General features: G+C 37.1%; 1 protein-coding gene across 1 annotated transcript in view; it reads right to left on the bottom strand.

Moving 5' to 3' along the window:
- LYST (lysosomal trafficking regulator) overlaps positions 1–16,821 on the bottom strand; it is a 155,174-nt gene that overhangs the window by 58,043 nt on the left and 80,310 nt on the right. The window contains exons 27-34 of the mRNA XM_059397275.1: positions 16,623–16,789; positions 15,827–15,979; positions 11,756–11,947; positions 9,494–9,669; positions 7,874–8,080; positions 1,137–1,313; positions 503–579; positions 169–357 (exon numbers count right to left, since the gene is read on the bottom strand). Coding sequence (XP_059253258.1) covers positions 169–357; positions 503–579; positions 1,137–1,313; positions 7,874–8,080; positions 9,494–9,669; positions 11,756–11,947; positions 15,827–15,979; positions 16,623–16,789 — 1,338 coding nt within the window. The remainder of the gene's footprint in view (positions 1–168; positions 358–502; positions 580–1,136; positions 1,314–7,873; positions 8,081–9,493; positions 9,670–11,755; positions 11,948–15,826; positions 15,980–16,622; positions 16,790–16,821) is intronic.

Raw genomic sequence — 16,821 nt, 5'->3', positions numbered from 1 at the left:
GCCGAAGGCAGCGGCTTAACCCACTGAGCCACCCAGGCGCCCAAACAAAAAATATTTAAACTAATGAAATAATGTTATGATCTTTATGCCGAAATGAAAATAGCATTTCACATTAAAATATTCAGTAGTAATGATGGACAACCTAAAATATCCTCCCACTTTGCTTACCTATCATGTGTCAGCTGTTGAATAAGCTCCTGCCAGTGTCTGCTGGCACTCAGATCTACTTTATACATTCCTCTGATATGCTGGATCACCTTTTTTCTCTCAATTCCTTGGGAGAGAGACACTGCCTGGGTGATGTCTGCAGCAATTTTGGATATATCCTTTGATTTTGAGTCCAGACGCTGAAAGAGACTAAGTAAATAAACGAGACGGCCCGTAAGTTAAGCCTAAGTGGACCGTTACACAGATACAAAAGCATGATACTGGAAAACTAAAAGTATGTGTGAAGTCGAATGAATTAAAAAAGGCACGACTTTCAGAGTATATAAAAGCCTACCTTTGTTGATTATTATTAACCGTTTTCTGCCAGGTGGCTTTATTTGTAGCTTCTTCAGTTTCATATTTCTTTTGTTCCTAAAAGATGTGGATAATAATATGTAGTATAAAATGTATTATTAATAATTTAACATTGGCACCAAGGCAAACAAACTAATTTTAAAACCGAGGTAACAAAGGGGAAAAAAAAATACTGTCCCCAAGACACCAGAATGTTAAAATACAATAACTACTTAAATAATGATATAATTCCCCTTTGTTCCTACACAATTTGGGGCACAGATGTGAGGGCAGAATAGTGAACAAGGGTGACAAACCTAAGGGGTTTGCACAGTTGCTTGCTTCAAGGCTGACGCTTCAACTTGCTTGTCACATAAAAATTTGTCCTTCACTGAAAGCTACTGATAAAGGATAAGGATGACAATAATGAAGAAAATGCTCCTTACAATGAGCCTATTTATTCTCTCATAGTAAAAAAGCCAGATTGGGTAAAAAAAAAAAAAAAAAAAGAAATCATCATCATTTCAAATTTATCATCCATGATATTCTATAATAAAAAAAATTCTTTCAATCCTCCTTTAACTACATTTGATAGGCTCTCCTAAGAAAACTGTCTTATGAATTCACTGACTCACCTCTTTGATCATTTTAATAAGCTCCGCTTTTGTTGCTGCTCTGGGAGGGGTGCACTTCTGCCCACACAGTTTTAAAGCGTTCATAAGCAGCTCCGCTGTGTCTAGTTCTTCCTCAGTCAATTCATCTTGGTGATTATGTATCAACTCCGACAAATACAAAACTAACTTGGCTCCATGCTTTAAGAGAAAGAAAATTTTTTTTAGTCATATAAAGTTTTTTCTTACATTTAAATTATTTAACAGTAATTAAGTTAAATTATATCACTAGATTTATTTGGAAGGTTCTAGTTAGAATAAAGCAGTAAAAGAGACATTTTGGGAACAATCAAAAAAATTGGGTTTTGAATTAGAAACACGGTGACATTAGGGTGTAAGCTAATTTTGATAGGTAAAATAATCTTATGTTACATAAGATAATGTCTTTGGAAAAAGATTTCTATAATTTACTTTAAAATACTTCACAAAAGGAATGATGTCATTATGATAAAAGTATTAACAACTGTTAAATCTAGGTGATGGCTATATGGTACTCATTATATATTATGTTTCTCTTATTACATTTGAAAATTTTCATTGTAAGAGGTAAAATAAAAAAGAGAAAGGAAGGAAAGTAAGAGAGAAGGAAAAGAAAAGCAAGCAAGTTTGGGGGGAAAATTTGTTGGAGAAGATTTGCTAAAGGAATATAGGAAATAGGTGGGGATAAAGGAAAATAATTCTTAGTTCTTCTCATAGAAAAAAATGAGCTGGAAGGGAAACTTCCCTTTAAATCTTCTAGGTAAGAGAATTATGCTCATTTAGTCTTTCTCCTTTGATTTCTGCTTGGTAGAATGAAGTTTGTGAAACATCCAGAACAAAACCCTGTCTTTGGATTAACCTGTAAGCAGTCTTTACTCCCTAGGGAGAGCTAACGGTGAAAAACTCTAAAACCAGTGAGATGTCAGCACCAGAACCTGTGCACAATGTCTGGAGAAGGGCTGGGTTAGGCCAATCTTATGAACTGCCCTGTAACCAAAATCAGAATGTTACTTAAGGTAATGACAACTGTCTTTCATAGAAGAAATCTAAACCAAACTTTGTTTCATGATTTTTTAAGTGGCCCTTCTATGCTACAGATCTTACACCTAATTGTTATGTTGTACGCTATGTATTCTTTAAACATTAAGTATGCCAGCAAGTGAAACATGCAGAGTTTTACTTTTTAAAAATCTGCACTGATAAAATACCACTGCATTTGGCTTTATGACATTTTAAACTGTGAATAGTATTAAATGTCAACAAATGAATTTGGAAGCTCTTACATTTTGGATGATATATAAATTAACACATGGAATCACATCATGTCACTTCCCAAAAGCATAAGATGAACATATGCAATGATGAAAATAGCAAAGCTCATTTTAATGAAACATTTTAAATTAGTCAGGAGACAGCTGCTTCCTGACCGAAAGAGAAAAATGAACAGACACTCTGCGAGTAAAAGGCCTGAAGAGTTGGCAAATAAAGAGAAACAGTAAATGACTAGACTATGTTCTCATGTGTGTCTTAAAGGTAATGCTCTTGATATAATCTAAAAATAGTTTAGTATTCAGTGACATTCCAAAAATAATCTTGAAAAGCTATAAAAAATATTTTTATCATCCCGAATATCCAAAAAACACATGGTTTTCTTAGACACTGAAGTTGTTTCTAGAATCTCATCTCAACATCTGATCAATACTTTATTGACTGTAGTTCCTGGGACTAGAAAAGGTGTGATTAGGGATGAATGCGAAAAAGGGAAATGCCTTGTTTTCAGCCCTCAAAAAACTGATTTAAGGAACCAAATCTATTACATACAAATCCTTAGGAGATAATAAATGCTAACCTGTATGAAAATAACATTTTCAGGGATGTGTCTAAGGAAGACCTCTGAATGGACTAAGAAAGACAGATTTTGAAGGTGGGGAAAGGGAGCTGGGCATATGGATGAACTGACAGAACGGGTGTACAGACAGACAAGGAGAGGACGGAAGGCACTTTAGCAGAGAGGAAAGCATGAGCAGAGCGGCAGGTCAGTAAGAACGCACAGGATGTGAAGAGGTTGCACGACACAAAGATGAGGTGACATTGAAAAGTGGAGTTCCAGACTGAGGGATTAATCAGACTCAAGTCATGACAGCAGAAGAGAGGTGCTGGGCTTTAAAAATCAAGCGGATTACAAACAGAATACAGCTTGTAAAAAGGCAGCTTTAAAAAGGCACAAGAACATCTCTAGATCCTGCTATGGAATGATCTCTAGGATGTACCATTAGTTGAAGAAAGTAAAGTGCAGAAGAGTGTGTACTGCTCTCTTTCTTTGTATTAACAAAGGGGGTGTGGATAATACACACGTGTGTATGTGCACATACATGTATGCGTGTGTGCGCAGATTTACTTATATCTCTAAAAGAAAAAGTAATAATAAAAAAGATGGTGACAGATAGGGAAAAAGATGGAAAGAAGGGAGGGAAAGAGATTAAGAGCTAGAACCTCTCTGAATGAGCCATGTTTCACAGTTTTGATTTTGGAACCATGGTGACATTTCACATAATTAAAAACAAAGTTGGGGCACCTCGGTAGCTCAGTCAGTTCAGCAGCTGCCTTCGGCTCAGGTCATGATCCCAGGGTCCTGGGATTGAGCCCCGCATCAGGCTCCCTGCTGAATGAAGAGCCTGCTTCTCCCTCTCCCTCTGTCTGCTGCTCTGCCTACTTGTACTCTCTCTCTATCTCTCTGTCAAATAAATAAATAAATAAACAAACAAACAGACAAATCTTAAAAAAAAAAAGCAAAGTTGAACAAGTAAAAACCCAACGGAGGGTGCTTGGGTGGCTCAGTGGGTTAAGCCTCTGCCTTCGGCTCAGGACGGGATCCCAGGATCCTGGGATCAAGCAGGGAGCCTGCTTCCCCCTCTCTCTCTGCGCCTGCCTCTGCTTACTTGTGATATATCAAATAAATAAATAAAATCTTAAAAAAAAACCAAACCCAATGGAATCCCTAGAAATAGAAAACAAATGGCAAAAAAAAAAAAAAAAAAAAAGAACATGACTAGTTAGTTGAAGTTGGTGGCACAACTAAATACAGAAAATTATATGAAGTGTTTTCACAGTATTTTCATGGTGTACTCATAACGGTATCCTAAGAACAAAATAATCATGAGGAAGCCTTAATCTGTTCACTGGGTTTGTTATTAGTGATAATGTTGGTCATCCTATTTTGAAAATGTTCTATGTATATACATAGAGAGAGAGAGAGAGCACACATACAAATAAGTATACTAATAACATCAGGAATCAAGGTTACAACATTAATAAAAGGAAATACAAATATAAAATCCAAGAAAATGTGGAAATATCAACATGAACTCATGATTCATTTTTCTTTCTTAAAAGATTCATATTCCTTAGCTTTTCCACCAGAAACACGAGAAGAAATAACAAACAAGTAGAAATGCCTGTTTCTAGTCCTTAAATTTATAATTTCTAAATACCATTATTTCATGAAAAGGAAAAAGGGTCTTCTTGGGGGAAAAGTCTGGTTCCAGATTCAGGAAGGAATGTGCAAGATAAACCTGGGACATTCTTCCGTTCCAGAAAGCAAAGCAGTTAATCATATTAGCTTGTTAAAAATTGGAAAGGCTGTGTTAAAGGCATGTAACAATCTGAGTCTTCATAGGTGCTAATGTGACTATCAAACTGAACAATAACCACAAAGATTTGAAACTACTTTTGCAAAAAATACCTGAATTCATAATGATACCTCAAAAATAAAAACAAATACAAAAATTGGAGGCTGCTAGGGCACCAAGTCATTATTCTAATAAACAGGGAAAAGAAACAAGAGTTGCCTTTCTTAAATAGACTATACTTCAGGGTTGTCAGATAGTGGATGAGGGAACAGTCTTCCTCCAGAAGACTCTGAGCTAATAGATACTGGCGGAATGAGAAACTCTGAGAAAACACTGTTTTGCAATTCCTAATGAAAAAAGTGGATCTTGGCAGGTATTGTCAGTGGTGGCTAAAACTACTACTAGGTTAAAGATGGAGGGTGAACTTTGTAATGAATGGATCAGGCTAATATCATTTCAAAAAGCAGGGCAATGAGACATTCTCTGTTCTCCTGCTATGCTGTAATGGAAAATGCAAAGCATCCTTAATAAAACAGTCTTAAAACAAACAAACACAAAACCAAACAGGAAACCAGAACTGGAATCTAGGAAGCCTTGAAACCTACAGCCACAAGCATATCATCAGCTCAATCCAGAATATGGGAAATCCCAGTTTCATCAACAAATGGCTGACATTTAAAAAAATGGCTGGGGAGGGTACTTGCCAGGGATTAAAAAGATTTAGCATACATCAAACCAATGCTATGTGTGGGCCTTGTTTGCATCCAGAATCAAGCAAACTATTAAAAAATTATAAGACTTAGGAAAGTTACACACTGAGTATTAGATGACATTAAAGAACTGCCGTCATTATTGAGCGTGACAAATTTTGTAGAAGTCTTTGTCAGGCAGGGATATAGACAGGTAAAGAATTTACAGGTAAAATGATTTGATAGCTGACATTTATTTCAAAACACTGCAAAGGAAAGTTAAACTTGGGTAATGGTCATGTGGGTCCTTGTTTGATTTCTCCCAACTTTTAGGTATCTTTGAAAGTCTCTATAATAAAGTTAAAAAAACCAGGCACAGGGGCACCTGGGTGCTCAGTGGGTTGAACCTCTGCCTCGGCTCAGGCCCTGGTCTCAGGGTCCTGGGATGGAGCCTCACATTGGGTTCTCTGCTGGGTGGGGAGCCTGCTTCCCCCTCTCTCTCTTCCTGCCTCTCTGCCTACTTGTGATCTGTCAGATAAATAAATAAAATCTTTAAAAAAAAAAAATGGAAGCCAGGTACAATAATGTGGTTTTGAGGTAAAGAAGAGGTTATTGTAGTGATCTGAGCACGGGGGCGAAAGTCTGAACTATGGTGGGGTGGGTAGAAGACAGTTAAAGACACTAAATAAATGACTGGCTTTGGTGATGACATGAATAATGGGAGAGGAAAAAGTCAGCCATGGATCCCATCTGTACAGACACCACCAACAAAATGGAGTCACGGAGAGGAAAGCTGGTGTGGGGAAAAGAGGACTACAGGCACCAGGCTGGGTTTTAGTATTTAGTAGATGGCAACTCTGCTGAGATTTATAAATGCAGGAAAGAACATCCCTTCTATTGTCCACAGGAGACTGCGGGCTGGATGTGCTTCTGCCTTGGGAGAGGGAAGACAATGGCCTGGGGGCATCTAGGAGAATCTTAGTAGTAGAGAGAGCATCACTTCCAAACTATAGCCTTTGGTTCTTAAAATGATATATCTGAGTTGCCCAGGTATTAAAAGGGATGCCTGTCCGTACATATCCCCTATTACTGTACTTACAGAGATACAATTTACATACAGGAAAGCATACAGATATTAAGTGTTCATTTCTGAGTTTCAACAACTGCACACATCCATTTTAGCACTACCCAAAATAGGATGTAGGACAGTTTTATTGCTCCAGAGAGTTTCTTAATTCCCCTTTCCAATCAATTCACATTCTCACTTCCCCCTTCCTCATGGACACAACTACTGTCCTAAATTCTACCACCATATCTTAATTCTGTCTGTTCTCACACTTCATATGAATAGAATCACAGAATGTGTGCTCCTTTGTGTTTGGTTGTTCCTTTTGCTAACATAATGTCCTCGAACTTTGTCCATAATGGCAGTTATATCAATAGTCCGTTTCCTTTTATTGCTGTGTAATAGTCTATTATATAATCATATATCGCAATCTGGTTATACATTGGCTTGTTGATTGATATTTGGTTTATTTCCAGTTTTGGGCTATTAGCAAAAAGGTTGACATGGATATTCTCATACAAGTCCTTTTATGGATGTATGTTTAATTTCTCTTAGGTAAATACCTAAAAATGGAATTTTAGGGTCAGGTTAAGTATATGTTTAATTTTATAAGAAACTGCTAAACAATTCTTTAAACTGGTTGCACCATTTAAACTCTCCATCCATCACTCTTTAAGTGTTAGAATTTACAGACTCTGAAATTCTTTTAAGTATTTCAATGTTGATCATTCCAAATGATTAACACATTTAAAAAAATTTTAACTTAATATAAGCATTTAAAAAATATATTGCATGTACTACTGTTTGAGCTACTCAATTTAGATGTCTTATGGATAATATAATGCTTTAAAAAAAGAGGTGAGGGAAATTGGAAGGGGAGGTGAACCATGAGAAACTATGGACTCTGAAAAACAACCTGAGGGTTTTGAAGAGGCGGGAGGTAGGAGGTTGGGGGAACCAGGTGGTGGGTATTGGGGAGGGCATGGAGCACTGGGTGTGGTGCAAAAACAATGAATTCTGTTACGCTGAAAAGAAATTTTAAAAAAAGAAAAAAAAAAGAAAACACTTGAAGATTTAGTAAAAAAAAAAAACAAAACTACAAGGATCTTATAAGAGCTCAGATAGAGAATTCTTAATTTCAGCCCTGGAGGAAGGAATGGGAAATAAACAAAGAGGTCAATTTCAATCTGGTATGGAGCATCTGAAGAAAGACTTCAGTAGATTTTTGGTAAGAAAACTATGTAAAGGATATTTGGCATGAAAATTATCTTCGGTTCTTGTTTGTTCAGTTTTATATTTCACCACTACTTTTTACTTATGAATTGTTGAGATACTTACTTGCAGGGATGGACTAAGACAGTCTCGTAGTATTTCCTGATGATTTGGTTCACGAACTATTTCAAAAATTTGCTTTCTCTCTTGAGAAGAGTGCGCTGGTGACAAAATGTGTGCTAGGAGTCTGCCAAGCTGCATTCGGAAGGTTTCCTTACAAGACCATAAGATTTTAGGCCACTGCTGCTTGGAACCACCGGTTTTACTTGAACCCTTCAATCAGAACAGTAACAATCAGGATCTGACTCCTCAAGCAATAATACACTAACCTCTCTACACAGCCCTAAAGAAGATCACGGGTCATGTTTTACTGCAGATTGTTTTTTTAGTAGTAGAAATTAGAATGACATATACCTCCCTACGTACAGGTAGTTAAAAACAATAGACATACACTGACTTTTACAGCAGCATTGTTCAAAAGAGCCAAGAGGCTGAAACAATCCAGATGTCCACTGATGGATGAGTGGATAAACAAAATGTAGTATATACACAGAATGGAATATTATTCAGCCTTTAAAAGGAATGAAGTTCTGATACATGCTTTAACATGGATGAACTTGAAAATATCACGTTAAATGAAATAAACCACATAAAAAAGGATAAATATTGTATGAAATATTGTACTATAAAACTTATATGAGGTATCTAGAAAGTTAAATTCATAGAGACAGAAAGTACAATAGTGGTTCTCAGGGGCTGGGGGAGGGGGAGTATGAGGAATTATTATTTAATGGGTACAGAGCAATTTGGGATAATGAAGCAGCTCTGGAGATGGAGGGTGGTAACGGTTGCACAACAATATGAAAGTAGTTAGTACCGCTGAATTATACCTTTAAGATGGTTAAAACAGTGAATTTTATGTTATGTGTATTTCACCACACAAAAAAAGAGAGAGGTGGGTTAAGAAGCGAAGGTCACTTGAATTACCTAGGACTTAGAAATTTTAAACTAAAAAAAAGAGAACCATCAAAAAACAACAGTAGATTGATTTTACAATATAAAAGAGAAGGAATCATAATAAAGAATTACTGTTAAAATATGGAGTATAACAGTCACAAAATAACAACAGCATATAAACTGACCACCAATATTCCGTAATAGGTTACAAAATAAGCTGCTTCAACTGTGGTCCAGCTAAGGCTATCTCAATCTTGACCAGATCTCCTATATCTGATTTAAAACTGGAATCAGTGCATTTTAGAATTTATTCTGGGTTTTGGAATTGGCTCTCCAAATTACTGCCAGTCCTAAGGGCCCTATGTATATCATTTGGTTCTAAGTAAAACCCGCAGACACCAAAATCCAGTTTAGATTTAGAGATAGGCAGAATTGTGGTTCATGAGTTCCACTAGAATGAAATTGACTTTTGTTGTCTATGAAGTGTACTAACTGATTTGCTTCCTAGGGTCAACTATATGTGACCCACAGATATCCAAGTGCACCAGTGATTAATGGAGCCTGATACTTGGTAGTATTTTCTTTAAAAATTTGAAGGCATTAGATATGTTTAAGCCAAGATTAACCTTTATAATAATTCAAAATAATAATAATTCAAGAGTAAGTAGACACATAAAACCCTAATCTTTTTGTGTGTATGAACATGTCCCATGCAACTCATTTACTTACAATAGATACTTTGAATCCTTCTATCAGATATGTGAGTATCTCCTTCTGAAATGGATTGAAAATGGAAGGCTGTTCATGATGAACATCTTCAGAAATTTCAGTCTGGGAAACTGAGATCTTGCTTTGAGTTGCATTTTCTGGAGTACTCAAAATGTCAATAATATCTGGATTAAACTCTTTAAATTAAAAGAATAATAAACAATTAGTCACATCACTGATGCCTAGCCATTAAAAATGGTCATCAAGCTAATAAAAATATTCTATGTAATTACCAATTCAGTTGTCACAATATATAAATGTGTAACAAGTGTATTAGGTATAGAAGGTAACAATATAATAAATTCACCCAAAACAATGTAGAAATGTATGCCATATAATTCTAAATTAAATATTTTATTAATGAAGATGAGTTAAATTGCAACATTATTAAAGTCATGAGGTTCTTGTACAAATAAAACTTAAAGACCACATGATATTTACATCAGGAGGATATGCAGGGGTTGTTTTAGTGCATGTGCTATCCCATGATATCTGCATGTGATAAATGACTCAATTTCAGAGACTAGCCTGGGATCTGGCTGACTCAAATACAATCAGAAAAGTTAAAAATATGAGCCTTGGTTGTATTATGCATTTCTAGTGATTAATAACTAGTCTTCTTTTTCCTATTTTCTTGGGGTTATTTAAACATTCTTGGGGGAATTCCATTTGGACTTACCTATAGTTCTTTTTTTTTTTTTTTTATAAAAAAAGTATTTATTTATTTGACACAGAGAGGGAACACAAGCAGGGGGAGCGGCAGACAGAGGGAGAGGGAGAAGCAAGCTTCCTGTTGAGCAAGGATCTGGGGCTTGATCCCAGGACCCTGGGCTCATGACCTGAGCCAAAGGCAGATATTTAATTGACTGAGCCACCAGGTACCCCTCTATAATGTTTTTGAGTATATTTCTTTGCATACCTTTTTAGTGGTTGCTGTAGGTATTATGTTTCACATATAAACATATAAGTCAGTAGCCCCTATAAAAATGCAAACTGAACTCACAATATGATACCCCTGTATATCAGAATGGCTAAAATTAAAAACAGTGGCCATGCCAAGTACTGGTTAGGGATGTGAGGAAAGCTGCACCCCTTGTACGTCGCTGGTGGGAATATAAAATTAGACGGTCATTCTGGAAGTCTGAGTTTCTTAACAAGAACAAAGCACAAACTACCCTTATTCCAGAAGAACGAAGCCTTATTTTCACACAAAGCCTGCACATAAATGTTTCTAGAAGCTAGCTATTCATTTGTAATAACTGAAAGCTGGAAAACAACCCAGATGGTCTTTCAACAGGTGAAGGACTAAACAAACTATGGTGCCTCCACACTGTGGGAAACCAGCAAAAACAAAATAGCAACAAACTGCTGATACCCACAGAAACCAGGATGACTCTCCAGAGAATGACGCTGAGGGAAAAGTACCAATCCTAAAAGGCTGCATACTGTATGATTCTGTTTAACAGAGCTCTTGAAACGATGAAAATAAAGAAATGGAGAACAGATTAGAGGTTGCCAGGGATGAAGGAAGGGGCAGAGTGGGGGAAAGGTGGAAGTGGCTATTAAAAGGCGACAGAGGGGTGCCTGGTTTGTGCAGCCAGTTGAGCATCTGACTCTCCTTTTCAGCTCAGGTCCTGATCTCAGGGTTATGAGATCTAGCCCTGCCTGGGGCTCCACACTCAGCAGGGAGCCTGCCTCAGATTTTTCTCTCACTTTGCTCCTTCCTCCCTACCTCCCACTCTCTCTCACTTGGCAATCTTAAAAAAAAAAAAAAAAAAAAAAAGCAACTTAAGGATCTCCTGTGTGATGAAATGCTCGGTTTGTTGACTATATCAATGTCTGTACTCTGGTCATGGCCTTGGACTCTAATTTTGCATAACCCATTGGGGGAAATGGGGTAAAAGATACATGGGGTTTCTCTGCAGTATTTCTTAACAACTGCATGTGAATCTACACTGATCTCAAAAAAAAGGTTAAAAAAAAATGTACTGGGGATGCTGTACTGTTTTAAACTCGACACTCTAGGCCAGCATATAACATGTTGAAAATTGGATTTTTATTCAAGACTCCTGGTTCCAAACAAGAAATTCTTTAAATCGTGTGGATGTGAGGAATGAGCAATTAATGTCGCTTAAAATTTTGAAACCTAATCAGTTTCCTCTTAAATTGTTTTCCTTCTTGTTCCATATCTGAGCAAGCACCGACGCATCCTCTGGTTCCCACCTTGATAAATAATCCTGTTAACAGCTAAAATGGTGAGCCTCTGCAGCCTCTGCGCCAGCTCTGTCTCGCTCGCCTGGACCGGGTTCTCCTGGCTCAGTCTCCGCTGCATCATCATATGCAGCTCATCACTGGCCACCGAACGCATTTTCATCAGCAGAGAGTCGGTCGGAGCAAGGGGAAATTTTCGAGGACCTTCAAGTATATGAATTAAAAACATCAAATGCCAGAGTTAACAGGGATCAAGGAAATCATTTTTTGCTTGCAAGCTTTTTGATTATTCGACCATGAAGCAAATCTTAATTATACCAAGGTAATTTACACAAAGGGAAGAGCATGATTCAGAAAAAATGCTGTTTCTCCCTCTTTGATGAAGTGAAACAGTATCTGTGATTTCAAAGTCCAAACAAAGATGTTGAAGTTAGTGACACAGCTTGGGAGGACTGCCATTACTGGGCAAAACTGGAGTCTTCAGAAAAACTCAGAGAAGTAGAAGGGTGTATGTAAGTAGTTCAGAATGTTTGGACACAATGTTTCCAAATACTGTTTCACTTCCTTGTATGCCAAAATAATCGAAGGGTTTTGAAGGCACACCATGCTTCAGTAAGAACATGACTACTTCTGGATAATTACCATTGTTAAATTTTATAAAGTAGTTTTGAGAAGTATATATAAGTGAGAGTAGAAATCAGTCCAGTGAAAGTGAAGAGATCAGAAAAGTGAGTAGAATTCCAGTGATTTGCTATTGAAATGATTTGGTGCTTCTTTAGAATTCAGTCCTCTAAAAGCGTCTCCCGAGAAGTGTCTCCTCAGATTGAACAGTCAGAAGTGGCACCCCTGCACCATCACTGCACCTGCTCCGCGGGGTTCCACACAGCTGGTGGATCCGGGATGCGGGGAGAATGAGTCTTGACTTATTGGGCTGAAGGAGAAGGGCATCGGAAGTTGACCATAGGAACCAAAATGACGTCTTGGTAGGTGAGGAATAATGGAACCCTTCATTGGAATTGAACCTTTATTTTAAATTATGAAAACAAACATCAATTTCCATAGATAGCCTCTATACACATTACTCACATGACTAAATTATGGTAGGTTTTAATGACTCATACTGTAAGATGTTTAAATATTTTAATAGCATTTTAGATTGTAGAACATTTTAGGCAACCAGTATTTCTTATCTGTTAATACATTTTGGTAGGTGCAGTTGTCTTTAAGACAAAAACAAAGTAAATAAAAAAAATTCATATCCAGGGTATATTCAAGAATAATATTGTCAGACTATGTTCTTACTTAGTTTAAGCAGATTCTTCCTAATGTCTACATCTCTGGCAGCTTTCACACTGTATAAGCAGCAGATAATCCTAATTCAGAGGCAGAGCACTCTACCGAATAAGGAAATGTTAATTCTTCTTCACTACTGTGTACTTGAAAAAACGGAGGGGTGTGCGGTATTTCAGCACTCGTGTGTGAAGCTACACCAGCTGGCGTGGCCTCAAGTATATTTTCTAAGCCTCCATCCCCTCGTATGCTAAGATGTAGATTAGAAAGTAAGATAGAGCTTGCCTCACAGATATTTGTCACTGTCTGACATGACATTAAATGTATTTGTTTACAGGGTTATTGACCAATTTCTCCAACAAGATATAAGCTCCATGAAAGCAGATAAAACAATACCTGGTATGTGGCTGATGCTCAATAGATATTTGATGGTTGAATTAAATAATAAACAAAGTAATGGATGTAAAAGTAAAATAAATTAAATAATAAACAAAGTAATGGATGGGGCACCTGGGCAGTCAGTCAATTGAGCATCCAACTCCTGGTTCATGATCTCAGCCTCGTGAGATCAAACCCTGCATCAGGCTCTGTGCTAGTGGGGAGTCTGCTTGAGATTCATTCTCCCTTTGCCCCTCCCCTGACTCATGCACTCTCCCCTTCTCTCTCTAATAAAATCTTCTGAAAAATGAAATAAATAATGGATGTAAAACACAATGCCTCTCTATTACAAAGCATCAAAAGTTGTTAATAGTTGATATTATTACTGATGGTTGAAATACAAAGGAAATTCATTTTATGTGAATCATATTAGTAATACAACATACATATTTATATTTATTTATGAGATTTGTATGTTTGTGTATAATTTAAATAATACCCTAATGCTTACATGTATCTTCATGCATTAAAGGGATGTTTAAAGTTTTTCATAGAGATAAGCAGACAAGTGAAAAAAAAAAAAACCTATAAAAGAAGGTACATTGCTATCCTATTTATAACAGCAAAAAGAAACAAGTAAAATAAAGCCTTTGTTTATTGGTGAAGATTAGGAAACAAGATCATGGCAAGTCAATATAATAGATTATTATGCAGTTATTAAACATAAAGAATATTTTTATTATATGGGAAAATGTCTAAAATATACTGATGAGAAATAGAAATCAGTTTACAAACAGAGGGAAGGGTGTCATATCATTTAGGCAAAGTAACATCTCTCTCTTAGCTATACCAAAAGAAGACGCAGAGGACAAGGAATCCGAGCAGTTTTGTTAACTGGGGTCATAGGAACCATGGAGCCTACAGAGCAGGATAATGGCACACCAGAGTCAGGCTGTCAAGGGATGAACCTGGCAAGAAAGTAGTATCTAACTTTCCAGGAGTGAGAGAACTTAAAGTCTGGATATGACGACAGCGCTGCTGAAGAAACGGGGCCCAAGCCGTGGGTGGTCTGGCATTTAGGTCTGAGACGTGTCGAAGAGCAGAGCACGTGGTATGTGGCAGGAACAGAAGCTGCGGCCGCTGGGTGTCCCCACAAGCTCTGCTGGAGGTGTAGGGGTGGGGGAGCAGTGGGGTTGGATGTGTCACTGTCTCAGCAGTTTTCAACAAATGCTGAATGATCTATTTACGAAGAAACCATCTTCCCTAAACATTTATCACTAATAAGAACAGACTGTTCTACATTATGGAAAGAACACCTCATTATATCTAAATAATGGGAATGATGGAAATATAAATCCTTCTTAGTAACTTTAGCATTATGAGCAAACAGACCTTAATGAGCTTTTATGACCACACTGTTCAGAAGCAGAGGCACTCCAGTATTTTGTATCTTTTGTATCTACAGTGTACACAGCCAATATACTTTTTATACTTAGAATGAAGAAACAAAACACTGTCTTTCCCAAAAACTTGTGTAAAACAATGTGGAAAGAATTACAAAGCAATATATAAAGTATTTTGTAAACTGGATTCAAAGAGACAGAATTTAAATAAGAGCCATATTTAAACCAGGAAGAACTGGTGGGAGAGGCCTGTGACAGATGTGTCCTAAGGACATGACAGAGCTGGAATGAGCAGATGCAGTGTAGGACACGGAGGGAGGAATATGGGGGACAAGGGAGGAGCGTAGATGCTCTTGTCTCAGTAGTCTCTAATTCCAGGCCTCTGTGTTTCTGTAAAACGGGGGAGCTTGTCTGGTGGTCTGGTAGACTTTGAAGGTCTTTTCTCAAGCTCAAACTCTGTAGGACTCTGTAAGTCTCATGTGGCTTACAGCAATGGCATTTACTTAGATACAGTGAAAAATATAAGCCCAGGGGAAGAAGCCAGAGGAGGCAGAAAAAAAAAGGGAGAATGGTTTAAAGAAAGGACTAAAGGATTCAAACAAACAAAAATAAACAATTAACGAACTTGGAGCTATGCAGGGCTCTGAGGCTCAAGGTGATAAAAATGCTGGTATCAAAAGAGAGAGATGACAGACTACTAGGGAAATTACAGACCAAACAGAGGACAGCAAGAGCACCACTGTGTCTTTCCAGGCACGAACTGATTGAAAAACTAAACCAGGGATCTAGGTATAAAAGCGCAGGAGAAATGGACATGAGAACGAGAAATGTCAGCAAGAAAGAAACAGTTCCTGTGATCTACAACACTGGCAAAGACTTATTTTCCTATATCAAGAGAGGGTGTGGGGGCGCCTGGGTGGCTCAGTGTGTTAAAGGTGTGAGTGGCATCAGAATACAGGAAAGTCAAGCCACCCTCGATTTATAATTATTAAAACATTATTTCAATACTCACCAGCAATGCTCTTCCGCTTGGGAAATACTGCCTGATGGGCAGCAGAGGGGGACTGGAATGTATCTGCGAGGTTTTCAGAATCATGATTTGCAGTCGTCCTTATAAATTCCATAGCAGCTTGGAGAACTCTAAACTGTAGTACAACAGCCATATCTAAAAACAGAAGATACTAGAATGTTTTCAAGCCATGTGGATGTTAATTTTTAAAACTGAATTGTTTTATATTTTCATGCAACATCTAAACTGTCAGTATATACTTTATTAGAGGTAAATTTAAAAATTTTGATCAACGTGGGTTCTTGATAGTAGTAAACATTTTTAAATGGCCTTTAAAAGAAATTTTAAAGCAAACTTCTAAATGGTCATTATAAAAAATTAAATGGGAAAGCATCAGCTCACAAAATTATTTCATTTTATATCATTATTTTAAAGAATAGGCTTTTTAACATATAAGGCAAAATTTACCAGAAATTCTCACACTTTCCTGTTTCACTTATATGGCATTTGCCATTAAAGAAAACTGATGGGCATTTTTATTCAATGTAAGCCTTTTAATTCTACTTGGTAAGAAAAATCAGAGGCTTCTCTTAATGATGTGTTGCCAGCTACTAATTATACCAAGGCATCGTTTCTTTACATTTGCCACTTAAAAGATCCTTTTAAAGCTGATAGGTATTATCACAAAATTAAGGATGAACCTTTAGTACAACAGTTTCCGCAAGAAAGAGATTAGGTTCAAATAACATTTTTGGCTACTATATAATTTCCTCCCAAATCCATAAAAACTAAATCTTACTTTGTGTCCTCTTGTTTTTGCTATTTTGAAGATACCCAAGCAGTACAATGAGGTCTTCAATAACTCGAAAATACTGCGAGCCCGAGGAACTGCACGCGTGAATCGTAACCGCTATGAGGAGTTGCTGTATGTCACAGGCAAGCAATCTGTACTCATTCAAAGGAACGCTAAAGAAAAGGAACAAACAATGTAAGCCAAA

Source organism: Mustela nigripes, chromosome 4, assembly GCF_022355385.1.
Source record: "Mustela nigripes isolate SB6536 chromosome 4, MUSNIG.SB6536, whole genome shotgun sequence".
In the NCBI taxonomy this organism is placed as follows: Eukaryota; Metazoa; Chordata; class Mammalia; order Carnivora; family Mustelidae; genus Mustela; species Mustela nigripes.
Note: the sequence above shows the minus strand (reverse complement) of the source record. Positions and strands in the feature narration are given on the sequence as shown.